The 13,095-nt window shown below is 33.7% G+C and overlaps 1 protein-coding gene across 2 annotated transcripts in view; it reads right to left on the reverse strand.

Moving 5' to 3' along the window:
- Window positions 1-13,095, reverse strand: part of LOC121378261 (diacylglycerol lipase-beta-like) — a 28,568-nt gene that overhangs the window by 12,729 nt on the left and 2,744 nt on the right. The window contains exons 3-11 of one of the 2 annotated variants that reach the window (XM_041506337.1): window positions 11,086-11,176; window positions 10,505-10,815; window positions 9,801-9,930; window positions 8,451-8,534; window positions 7,671-7,826; window positions 6,413-6,543; window positions 5,630-5,771; window positions 5,096-5,242; window positions 2,774-2,791 (exon numbers count right to left, since the gene is read on the reverse strand). In XM_041506337.1, the coding sequence (XP_041362271.1) occupies window positions 2,774-2,791; window positions 5,096-5,242; window positions 5,630-5,771; window positions 6,413-6,543; window positions 7,671-7,826; window positions 8,451-8,534; window positions 9,801-9,930; window positions 10,505-10,815; window positions 11,086-11,176 (1,210 nt within the window). The remainder of the gene's footprint in view (window positions 1-2,773; window positions 2,792-5,095; window positions 5,243-5,629; window positions 5,772-6,412; window positions 6,544-7,670; window positions 7,827-8,450; window positions 8,535-9,800; window positions 9,931-10,504; window positions 10,816-11,085; window positions 11,177-13,095) is intronic. The other variant, XM_041506338.1, reaches the window with a different exon arrangement.

The raw sequence follows: 13,095 nt of genomic DNA on the forward strand, positions 1-13,095 counted from the left end.
ATGTCGAAATTCACTGCACTGACACAGTACAATATACATACATGTATTTTACATACTTTTCCAGCAAATAAAAAAGCAGAATTCTTGTGTCATAAGCTTGTGTTACTATATATCTTATACTGTTGTAATACATAAAAACATAGTTATAAGTATGAAACAACATATCAACTATCAAAGACCAACTCACCATTTAATACTAAGTTTAATAAATAAATAAATCTTCATCACAACCAAGGTTCAGTTTGTATTATCTTGATACATTTTGCATAATTAAACGTAAAAATTCTAAGGGTTACAGCGAAAATGAGAGTGAGAGAGAGACAGACAGACAGAGAGAGAGACAGAGAGACAGAGAGAGAGAGAGAGAGAGAGAGAGAGAGAGAGAGAGAGAGAGAGAGAGAGTGAGTTAGAGTTGAATTAACAGTGCACTGACACAGTACAAGATCATACATGTATTTTACATACTTTACCAGCAAATAAAAAAGCCAAATTCTTGGGTCATAAACTATATATCTTATACTGTTGTAATACATAAAAACACAGATATAAGTACAATGTATTTAAACAATTAACTTCAATATGCTGTGATTTTACCAACCATATATTTTTTTTTTCACTTACAATGTACATGTATATACCCAAGTTTATGTATGTTATTATAGAATATATACCACATTCTGGGTTTCACACTAAATTAATTAATGTCTTTGTTTTATCTTACACCAAATGGATCTGTATATAAATGTATGCGGTCAACAAACACGCAAAGATCACACAGGATTTCTTTTTCCTGATTCAAAGTAACTAACAAAAACCAATTTATTATTTCCAGAACACCACAGTGTGCATATATGTGTATTAAAACCAGCTGCATATACATACATCTACCAGGAAGACTAAATTACAGAAACAAGTATCTACTGGATTATTTAATAGACAGTAGTGCATAATGAGTAATAAATACAGTGACATATGTATGACATATGTATAGAGGTAAAGAACTGAACCGTTAACAGATGACCTTGACCCAGTGCTACTACATGTACTGTTAAGCATGGATAATTAAATTTCCGTTATATTCTTTACAATATAACGTCATCCCATTGGTCCAGCCATAGAAACAGAAGTTTGTTCATTTCTCGATTAATGTAAAATTTGTGTTGTCAGGGAACGTCATAACTGATGACATCATTTTATATTGGTAATTTGTCTTACTGAACATTATTGTTTTTACAACAACAAAAAATAATAAAAATAAAATATGAACTTTATTAGTATGTTTCAAATTTAATTATAAGTATTGTCTGTTATTTCCTTTTACGTTCATCTGGGTATAAACAAAAACAAATTATCTGCAAACTTATGTGAGAACGACTTCGACGATTCACACAGTTTGCGGATGATTTTTTTGTTCATACCCCGATGAACGTAAAAGAAATAACAGATAATCCTTAAATAAAGGCTAAAAAGTAGTGATTAATGTTCAAAAGCTTAATTTTTTAAAGTGTAAGTCTATTAAAGTGAATGTCCCAAGTTTGCTATCATTGTTAAGACAACAGCTAAAATGATATACCAAATACATTTTCTTGTTTAAAATATCACTGTCTCTATATTTTTCTGGTTGTCCTGATGTTGGTAGCAGCTGAAACTTAATTTTACTTCCAAATTTGTAATTTTCGGACATAAAATCCAGTGTTGACTGCTACAAACATTAGAACAACTAAAAACACAATGGATATACTAAAACTGATACTTTAAAAAAACCCATTTAATTGTTAAAAAGGCTCTAGTAGTCAGAAATATGTCACAATGGCAGCAAACTCAGGACAGTCTCTTTAATATTGTCTGGTTAAATAAATTATAAACTATACAACTATTTAGAAGTTATGATGACATGCAGACAAAAATCATGAAACATAAAAATATTTTTATTTTATGAATATACAGTTCGTTGGTTTTTTTGTTGAGTTAAAATAATGACGTACATCCAGCAATGTCAAAACGTGAACTTTATTACTGATAAATATAAATACAAAACTAAATGCCTGCATTCTAATCCACTTCCTCCCACCAAAACATGCTTTCCTAACAATCAGCAACACCATAAACTAAAGCTACTATTGTTAGTAATACTTATAATAGTCCCACATTTCATCAAACTAAATTGGTTAATACATGCTTCTATAGCGTCAATAAGAGGCCTCCGGATTTCACAAAATTGAATGTTTGTGGTAGCATGTTGGTAGCCTGTCACCAAAATCACGGAACCGAATGTCTGTTACCAATTATCATGTGACATAGTCCACTGATAGGCACCAATGTCATGTTCATATAACTTATTGTAATACTTTTTAAAAACTTGTGTTAAATTGTGAGCATTTAAAAAATCTCCTGTTTTTTGACAAAATCTCCTGCTTTTTCAACACACACCTCCTGCTTTTTCAACACACACACCTCCTGCTTTTTCAACACACACCTCCTGCTTTTTCTTGACTAAAGGTTAACAGGTGTTTATTTCCTCTTTTTGCAAACATATTTATTTTTAATATACTATTAAATAACTTTAAAAAAAAAAATGTTTTAATAATTTCAAAATTAAAAAAAAAAAAAAAAAAAATTCTGTTGGTCTATTATTTAACTGGCACATTGGTTTCAGCACATCAATATTTTCAAAAGATACCTGTAACTTTATATCCCATGATGCGAAATCATGATACCTAACATGCATAGATATTATCATTAAAACCATAAACACATAAAAACTGAAATTTACCATCATACTCCTGTCACGCTGCATGTACAAAAGAAGAATATTTATTATCATCATAAATGTAATGATATCACAATTCTACACAATTAAATGTCTCACCTACCATAAACTTATTCCATATTTCTCACTGTTTTATCTATAGAAGTTCATCATCTCAATGCATGTTTAACAAAAATTATCAAACTCCCCCCCAAAATTATCAATTAAACTTTTTTTTAAAATCTAATTAATTCATTTTTTAAACAAGCATTGTGATGAACATTCATAGATGCAACTATAAATCACATTCACTGATATAGGACTTACAGTTTGTAAAAAATGGAGCTACATGCAAAACTTTAATGTTGAGCTAAATGCAAAAGTTGATACAGCCACTGTCACCACCTTAAAATACCCATATGTCGCCTTTTTTACTTTGTAAAGGCTAAACAACAAAAAGGTATAAAAATTCTCAACAAAGGTATTTCATAACAAGTTTATACATCAACTTGTCAAATTAAAAAAACAAAAACAATACCACTTTCTCTCAAAAAAATCCAACAACTTTCAAATGTTATAAAAATTTCAATATCTTTACTAAAACAATAAGCTGAATACAAGAATGAGCATGAGTAATTGCGTTGCATAAGTTTTTAACATGCTCATATACCACAGAGGTTTCGAGCATGTCCGCCCCGGGGTTCGATCTCTGGGAAGCCAGGGGCCCAACCTGGGGCAGAGCATGAGCAATGCAGTGATTTTACAGCCGATTACAAAATAAAGGCTACCCGGTACCTAATTAAATGGAAGTGGAATGAATGTTTAATAGCACCCCAGCACAATGATTAAATGGTTACAATATGATGTTATAACAAATAACTTGCCTGAGATGCGAAGGGTCCAGGCTTCGTATTCATAAACGTACTTAAGTCAATGTATGATACCTAAGTACATATTTAAAGTACATAGATAAGTATCATACACTGACTTAAGTACGTTTATGAATATGGAGCCAGTACCTCAAGACTAATTTATCAAAAGCCATAGTATGTATGTACTGCCCTGCTTAAAAGAAAATTCTTTGCTGTTTTTTATCAGTGTTAAAACAGCCTGTGTTGTGGCAACAGATTCCTCTCACTTTCTCTCAACCAAGCGTTGAAATAGCTATAACGTAGACACTAAATAAATTCTTTGCTGTTTTTTATCAGTGTTAAAACAGCCTGTGTTGTGGCAACAGATTCCTCTCACTTTCTCTCAACCAAGCGTTGAAATAGCTATAACGTAGACACTAAATAAATTCTTTGCTGTTTTTTATCAGTGTTAAAACAGCCTGTGTTGTGGCAACAGATTCCTCTCACTTTCTCTCAACCAAGTGTTGAAATAGCTATAACGTAGACACTAAATAAATTCTTTGCTGTTTTTTATCAGTGTTAAAACAGCCTGTGTTGTGGCAACAGATTCCTCTCACTTTCTCTCAACCAAGCGTTGAAATAGCTATAACGTAGACACTAAATAAATTCTTTGCTGTTTTTTATCAGTGTTAAAACAGCCTGTGTTGTGGCAACAGATTCCTCTCACTTTCTCTCAACCAAGCATTGAAATAGCTATAACGTAGACACTAAATAAATTCTTTGCTGTTTTTTATCAGTGTTAAAACAGCCTGTGTTGTGGCAACAGATTCCTCTCACTTTCTCTCAACCAAGCGTTGAAATAGCTATAACGTAGACACTAAATAAATTCTTTGCTGTTTTTTTATCAGTGTTAAAACAGCCTGTGTTGTGGCAACAGATTCCTCTCACTTTCTCTCAACCAAGCGTTGAAATAGCTATAACGTAGACACTAAATAAATTCTTTGCTGTTTTTTATCAGTGTTAAAACAGCCTGTGTTGTGGCAACAGATTCCTCTCACTTTCTCTCAACCAAGCGTTGAAATAGCTATAACGTAGACACTAAATAAAATTCTTTGCTGTTTTTTATCAGTGTTAAAACAGCCTGTGTTGTGGCAACAGATTCCTCTCACTTTCTCTCAACCAAGCGTTGAAATAGCTATAACGTAGACACTAAATAAATTCTTTGCTGTTTTTTATCAGTGTTAAAACAGCCTGTGTTGTGGCAACAGATTCCTCTCACTTTCTCTCAACCAAGCGTTGAAATAGTTATAACGTAGACACTAAATAGCTGTAGTAAATCAAAATATGCTGAGGTGTCATTAAACAAACATTATTTTCTTTCCTTACCCTTTTAAGAAGGGTTAATGGGATTGAAAAAAAAAAACTAAGTAAATTTGTATCTCATACTCTCTAAGCAGTACATGTTGACACACATATAAAAGCTGTATTAGATCACCTGTGTTTCGTCAGATCTGGTTGTCATGTAGTTAGACTCAGATGATTCAAGAAGAGGACGACGTCTTTGCTGATCACTGTCATCATCCTGCTGAGATGATAAACAGCTGCAGATGATATGGATGCAACCTTGAGCTAGAATTCTGTACTGTAAATATACAAAATTAATCATTGTTTATGAATCTTGTTTAACATCAATAATTTAAAATTAATATTTAGCATATAATATACCTGAAATGTTATTTATTATAATGTGGTACCAGTTTGCATGGGTTTTCTTTTTATGAAGATGTTAATCGTAAAATTCAATGTGTAATTTAAACAATATCCTCATATCAATTGTACAGAAAACACTATCTTCTAATATGGTAAAAAAAAGTGGTAAAAAACAAATCCTAATTTAAAGTATACTTTATTTAGTTACGATGACTGAAAACGAAATAAATGAATAATGTTTCAGTTTATAAGATCTGTCATCATTAAAATGGAAATATATCTCACGCACATTTATTTAAAAATTCAAAAACTACTCCACCTTTGGCAGCTGGCAGTCGTGAATTGCTCGGAGTATTTTCAGCTTCAAGTCATGCATGGTTGGCATCCCCAGCCTGGGAACCAGGTCCTTACCCACCACCACCGAACACACATACGACTGGACGTGATGACTCAGGGATGGACTGAAACAAACAAAACAAAATGCTGGTGGTTAGAGTACCCTGTGTTACTCTGGTGTATTAAAATGCATTGATTCATATTAATTTAAAATATTGCAATTTCCATTATTTACATTGTTCCTCACTTCCAATACAGGGTGAGTGATGGACAGATGGATGGATGGGTGGATGAATGTGTGGGTGGGCGAATGGATGGATGGATGGATGGGATGGGATGGGATGGGATGGGATGGGATGGGATGGGATGGGTGGATGGATAATTAGATGTATGGATGTATGGATGGATTGACGGACAAAAATGGATGGATGGATGGATGGATGGACGGATGAATGGATGGGCAAATAGATGGAACGAGAGAGAGAAGAAGGGAAGGAGGGAAGTACATATAGATGGATGGATGGATTGGATGAATCATAAATGGCAGCATGGGTGGATGGACATTTGAATGAATGGGCGAATAGATGGAAGGTGGAAAGAAAGAAAGTACATAAGGCTCGATGGATGGAATGGACAGACCCATTTTAAAAATTTATTAACTACCATTTTTGTGACGATCATAAAACTGTTATCTTGGAGCTACTGTTCAGTTGAAAATCATGATGTACTTCAACTAATGACACAAACCACAGTAACCTGATCCTACCTCATCAAACCTCCTGGTGGCGAATACGCAAAACAAATTAGGTTTGGACAGACCGGTTTGAGGAGGACTGCAAGAAGAGCGGCTGTTCCTGCTCCCAGGCTGTGTCCTGTTATCACCAGGCGAGATCCTTCCTGTAAATAACATGCTTTGTTAAATACAGAGTATCATGTTAATGATACAGGATATCGGCTTATCTGTGAAGGTAAGAATGGGGGATTTCCTTTTCTGCCTGAACAGGATAAAGCCAATATCCTACATCATTAACTGGTTATTACATCTATCCTGTTATGCATCAAAACTTGAGGGGTGGGGTGGGGTGGGGGATATTATTCCTGTTTATTTCAGCAACACTGTATGATTACCCATGTCAAGTAAACAGTTTTCTGATGTAGACTATCTGAAGATGTGATGTCCATGTGTATGTAGCAGGATATGACTTTGCTTTATCAGGTCATCATAATCTGCTAATTCAAACAATCAGGATGAGCAACAGTCAGTGACAAATCTGAACATAACAGTGAAATAAAATTGATACGAGTCACTAGCAGGAACTGATATTTCATTATGTCAACAATTCCATATCACATTTATCAGGCAAACATGACTCATGTGATATAAATTATATTTGACAAAAAACTAAAAATATCCCCCTTCTGTCCCAATCACATCAGAGACTGGACTCTGGATTGGTGGGCGTGCTCGAAACCTCTGTGGTATATGAGCACGTTAAGCCCCCCAAAAAAGTTCCAGTTTGTTTTGTTTAACGACACCACTAGAGCACATTGATTAATTAATCATTGGCTATTGTATGTCAAACATTTGGTAATTCCGACACGTAGTCATTAGAGGAAACCCGCTACAATTTTTTCTAATGCAGCAAGGGATCTTTTACATGCACTTTCCCACAGACAGGATAGCCTTTGATATACCAGTCGTGGTGCACTGGTTCGAACAAGAAATAGCCCAATGGGCCCACCGACGAGGAACGTTAAACCATTTATCATCATTAAATATCCTTAATATGTCCATTAATTATGTATCTTTTCACCCTATGAATGACACTGTATTAAATGTTTGATTTTTCTTAATGCAAGTATTACTTAAATACACAAACATATGTGAATTAATTTTAGTCATCTCAAACCTGCATTAAACAGCCACCTTAAACATGAGGCCTATTTAAGAGATGGCTTCTAACACAAGTCAGTTGGAACCAAATTATGCAGTTGGTTTTGGACCCTATAAAGAAGTCACTAACCTGCAGTGATCCAAACGCTTTGCCAAGGAGATCCAAGTTGTCTAGTTGAGACTTGATGTATCGCGCACAGTCCATCATCCCAGCATGAGCATACGCGTCCGGTACACCCGCGATATCGACAGACACAGACTCTGCAGACAGATCTGTGAGGGCATCCTACGAACAGAAGATCTCACTATACTCAGGACTCATGTGAGCCAAAACTTACCTTTGACCAGCTTGACTTCACCCTGGCAATGACCCTAAGGTGACATCGACAGTGACTACTTGCATTATACACAGTCACAGATGAATAGTGAAGAACTTGAAGAACACTTATTCAGATAATAATTAGGTGTTAAGTATCATGCGACATACTAAGAGATAGACAGTAGAGATAGCTCAGACCACACCCATGACTGTAAAATGTGCTACTGACTATTGAAGCATATATACTGTTTATTTTTTATACAACCAACAATTTCTTCAATTAAAATTTAATTTGCTCATTGAAAGCTTGTTCATAAGCCACTTATTTCATCTGAAAATGCAAACCTTTACCCAACACACATCCAAATATTGTTTGTGTCTGACAGATATTTCATATTTAAAATATTTAAAATACCTTTTCCAAAATATGTATACATTTGGCTACATTTTTTAAATGGTACATGTAAATATGCTTTTAGAAGAAAGGTACTCCAATAAATGTCTTGTTTGTTCTATTTCTAATACTCAAGACAAATATGTAGGCCAAAGACAGATATGTTGAACCATAAATACATCAGGCTAGTGACTTACTTCAAGAGAGAGTGTTCCTCGAATTGCAATCACCACTGAGTTATATCTGCGATCAATTGCAACAAAGAATGGAATCTCTTTACACTGGAACAAAAAACAAAAATACAATAAGAAATCTTTAAAAATAAACATTGAACAAGAGCCCATGACAATACCACAACATACATGTAAATACAAGTCTAAAGTATGTAATATAAGTAAATAAAAGCAACCATTCCTTGCCTTTCTTATTACGGTAAGTCACAATAAATGGTAGGTCCTATTATCGACGTCATGTTACTGCCTCCCATAAAATAAAACCCTCCAGCTTTAACCAGGTCCTCAATCAATCAATCAATCAATCAAGTCAGCATGTATGTTATTTAGTATCGCACTTTTCTGAATGTAGATAAAAACGTACTATACTAGTGCTACTTTTTCTTATTTATTTTTAGTTTACAGGTATGTATTTTTGTAATATCAAAATTAAATCTTTTATCGGACCATTGCCTTCTTATAAATAAAGTTGTCAAAACAAAAACATTTAGTTTAGTAAAAATGGTATTTTCAATCATGTGAGCTCCATATACCCAGGACTTTTAAAAAAAACTAGCCAAAATATTGTTTTTGTGTTAACATGTTTTAGATTTAACCAGATGTGTCACTTCGGGCATACTATTTTTTAATTGATTATTTTAACATCCACATTTCTTGTTTTGATCAAAGATTAAATCAAAAGATTTAAAATGCTTAAACAATTTTTGCTTTTCATAAAAAGATCTGTAACAAAATACATATTTTATGTATTTCTTGTTTTAACAGAACATTAATCAAAGAATTTTAATATATTACAGTAGAATCTCGTTGGGTCAAACTCAGAAGGGTCAAATACACCGCAATGCTCGAACTAAAAACGAAGTTCCAAGTTACAGGTACACGTTGTTGACCGAATGGTTGGGTCGAACAACCAATAGGTTGAACACTTTTTTGAGCCCCGATGGGGTTCGAGCCAATGGGATTCAACTGTACATTCAAAAACTATTGTTGTTACAAGAAAGCTCTGTAACAAATCATATGTACCGAACTCTGTACCGAAAATATACCACCCTGTTTTCAAACTTGTGTTATAGCTATTGCATGTGTGAGGTGTCTATAAAACACACAATAACCCTGCAAATTGTTCACAAATTGTGGGTTAATTATTGTTTACAAGAATATATGTACATCTAATCATAAAAAATCTGTTAAATCTATTATTTTTAAATCTGACTGGTGTATGTTCAATGGAGTTCAGTATGCTTCAAATACTATTTTCTCAATGACAGATATTAAGTATATAAATGTTTCATTTGATCTGACAGTGTGACTCACTTTGTTATGGAAGCAGACGTACACAAGATCTTGTTGCTGCAGTCCTGTGATTCTACGAACAGCGGCAGTGTGACACTCACACACGTTGTCACAGTGACTGCTGGTCGGCGCTCGCACACACGCACAGCATCTTCATTAAACAAAATGAAAACATCACTGTCTAAAACTAAATCATAACTACAAACTTCTTTAAATGCTAATCTGCATCTTGGTGTTTAAAACAATATTGCTATATAATATTTAAATTCTAACGTGAGAAAACTGACTGATCATTGTCATTCTCCTTTTTTTCTCTGTATTTCTTAATCTCTCTTTTTGCATTTGTAATTCTCTCTCTCTCTCTCTCTCTCTCTCTCTCTCTCTCTCTCTCTCTCTCTCTCTCTCTCTCTCTCTCTCTCTCTCTCTCTTATATGTCTGTCTGTCTGTCATACACACCAACTATCATAATTGTTGGTATTATTTAAAACAAATAATAAACAAATATAAAACTTTAACAATAATCATATAAAATAATATTTATAGATATATAGAGAGATTTTTAAATTGACACATAAACAAACCATCCTATTCATGAAAAGTATAAGAGTTCATTATTGTATAAATTAACACTATTCAATTTAGTAACTTAGGGGGAAAAAAAGGCTATACTGGTACATTGAAAAAAAGAAAAATATTGAAGGAATAGATCAAAGCATTAATATTACCTGCACCGTGTTGCCACTTTACAAATTCCAGTCATCATGTTACTGTATATATAAAATGGCCATCCATAACTAGCTAAAGCAAATTTCATATAGTAGCTCATCAGTTTAATATTCATCCACAGCTCTGGGCGGGTGAAGCCAATCATTCCATTTCTCATTGGCTGAGACTGCCCATCAGCTCTCTGTGACTCTGCCCTTTCTGATGATGTCACATCAACTATGACAGCTCCAAGACTTTCCTTGACCAATCGCTGTTGCCGTAAGACAAGTAACAGGCCTGCTGCTATATCAGTTGGGACTAAATCAACATCCTGAAAAAATAAAGACGCTCTTTATTTTAAATGAGTACATTTAAAACATTGATTCTAGATGATACAAAAGTTAGGTAACACTAGGTGTAATTAATTAACATTAGGATCCATGAATGACGACTTTGGAACTCCAAATTCAATCAAACAAATTATCAGGCATCTGAATCTGGGGGTACTAACACCCACCACTCTTTAAGATTGTATACTTTAAAGTGAATTAATATATGACTGATCTCTGATAGCTGTTAAAATATTATTCAATACTTTTACCTTGAAGAATTCTGCAACAAGTCTGGAAATATCTGTAAATGCATTTTGATTGTTTTTATTACATGCAACACAGCAACATAAAAGACGACACCTGAAAAATAAAACAAAAACGAAATGCTTTAAAGGGACATTCCTGAGTTTACTGCATTGTAAGATGTTTCCGACTAATAAAATATTTCTACGATTAAACTTACATATTAAATATATTTTCTTGTTTAAAATATCAGTGTCTGTATATTCAATGTGTTTCTGGTCGTCTTAATATTTGTAAGAAGCCCAAACTAGATTTTGTGTTCAAATAATTTCGTACGTACGAAAAAATATATTTTAGCAAATAAAATGAAATTTAACCTAATACAAATATTAGAACGGTCAGAATCACGTTTAATATTCAGCCAGTAATATTTTATGCAAAAACAAATATTTTATATGTAATTACAGTCGTCAAAAAGTCTCTGTTAGTCGACAACATCTTAAAAATTGCAGCAAACTCAGGAATGTCTCTTTAAAACACTATTACAATTTATACCTATGATAGCAAGAGTTCATCAGCACCTAAATTTAATGTTCTACATGTATATGTTTTTCCAGGACTCAGTCAATTTGCTAACCTTTTAAACATATCACTGCATTTGACTGTTACCAGTAGCCAGAAGGAGCAATTTGATTTAACTTGAGAATATCTCAATTAACGGCATCAGCAAAACTTTGACTTTGACACAATCATCAAATGAAGAAGGAGAATATTATCTAGAGTAATATAGAATCACTAGATGTAACCCATGATGCCATGTGGTGGCCCTACACAGGACTCCCCAAACCCACACCCCCATCCCACCCCATCCACTGAAAAATAACAGACATGTAGATATTCAGCCCTCATTAGCCAAGGCAATGTACCACCATGTATATATAGGCACTTCTGTGTAAATTCACAAATGGCTATGGCCATTGAATTTATGGAACTGAACTTTGTATGCATGATCTGTGTACGGTAATCAACTGAGTGCAAAACAATCCTCGCAAAGTGCTGCATTAGGTAAGTATAAAAAAAAAGACTGTCAACAGTGCAGATCAAAAGAGAACAAGTGGTCAGAAGGCTCGGAAACTGTTAAAACAGTCTTGAGTATTATATTTTTGATACTTGTTTTGAGGGAAATATTGTAGATTGCTTATCTGAGGCGTGATGGGTTGCAGGTTCAATTGTGTTCAATGGACTCATGTTTTCCCCCATACCAATTAATGCTCTATGAATGGTACATCAAGGGCATCTACTGTACCATCTCCTGTTTCTATTAGTATAAAAGTGCACAGTTCCTTGCTGCTTGTTTGGAAGGAATAATGTGAGGAACCAGCAGGTTTCTTCTCTATCTCAACTAAATGTCCAAATAACTCAATATCGATCTCAGGGTTATTAATTACTGTGGTACCTACCAAATACACAAGTCAAGAACTCCACGTGTAACAGATGATGTCAAACAGTGGTACAAAAAGAAAGCAATAACAAACAATTATTCTACAACAAACAATCATTAAAAGAAAACTGTTTGTACTGCCCAAAATAATAATACTAATTGTTCAACTTGCACTCCAATATTCATGTTTATTTCTAATGCCATATTTTGATTGTTTTAAATATTGAATAAATGCTGTATGCTGTAAATATGCATGTACTTCCGAAAATTATCTAAGTTGTCGTCTGACAATAATTAAGTTTTTGTCGGTACGGTCACATGACTTAATTGAGATTTGTCTCCACAATTTATTTTTCCTATAGTGGGTCATATGTGTAACTCTCTTATATTTATCCAGGGGACATTTTGTTTTTAAAATCTTGATTAGCAATATCTGTAGTCAATTGAAAATTGATTAGTAACTGCTGTTTAATTATTTTAAATATATATTGTATAGTGATCTTTGAAACTTGCGTAGCGAACTCTGAAACTTGCATAGTGAATCATGACATGATACTGAACAAAATGTTCCCTGGTATATATTGAAAAAAGAGGC

The sequence above is a fragment of the Gigantopelta aegis genome, chromosome 8 (genome assembly GCF_016097555.1).
Source record: "Gigantopelta aegis isolate Gae_Host chromosome 8, Gae_host_genome, whole genome shotgun sequence".
In the NCBI taxonomy this organism is placed as follows: domain Eukaryota; kingdom Metazoa; phylum Mollusca; class Gastropoda; order Neomphalida; family Peltospiridae; genus Gigantopelta; species Gigantopelta aegis.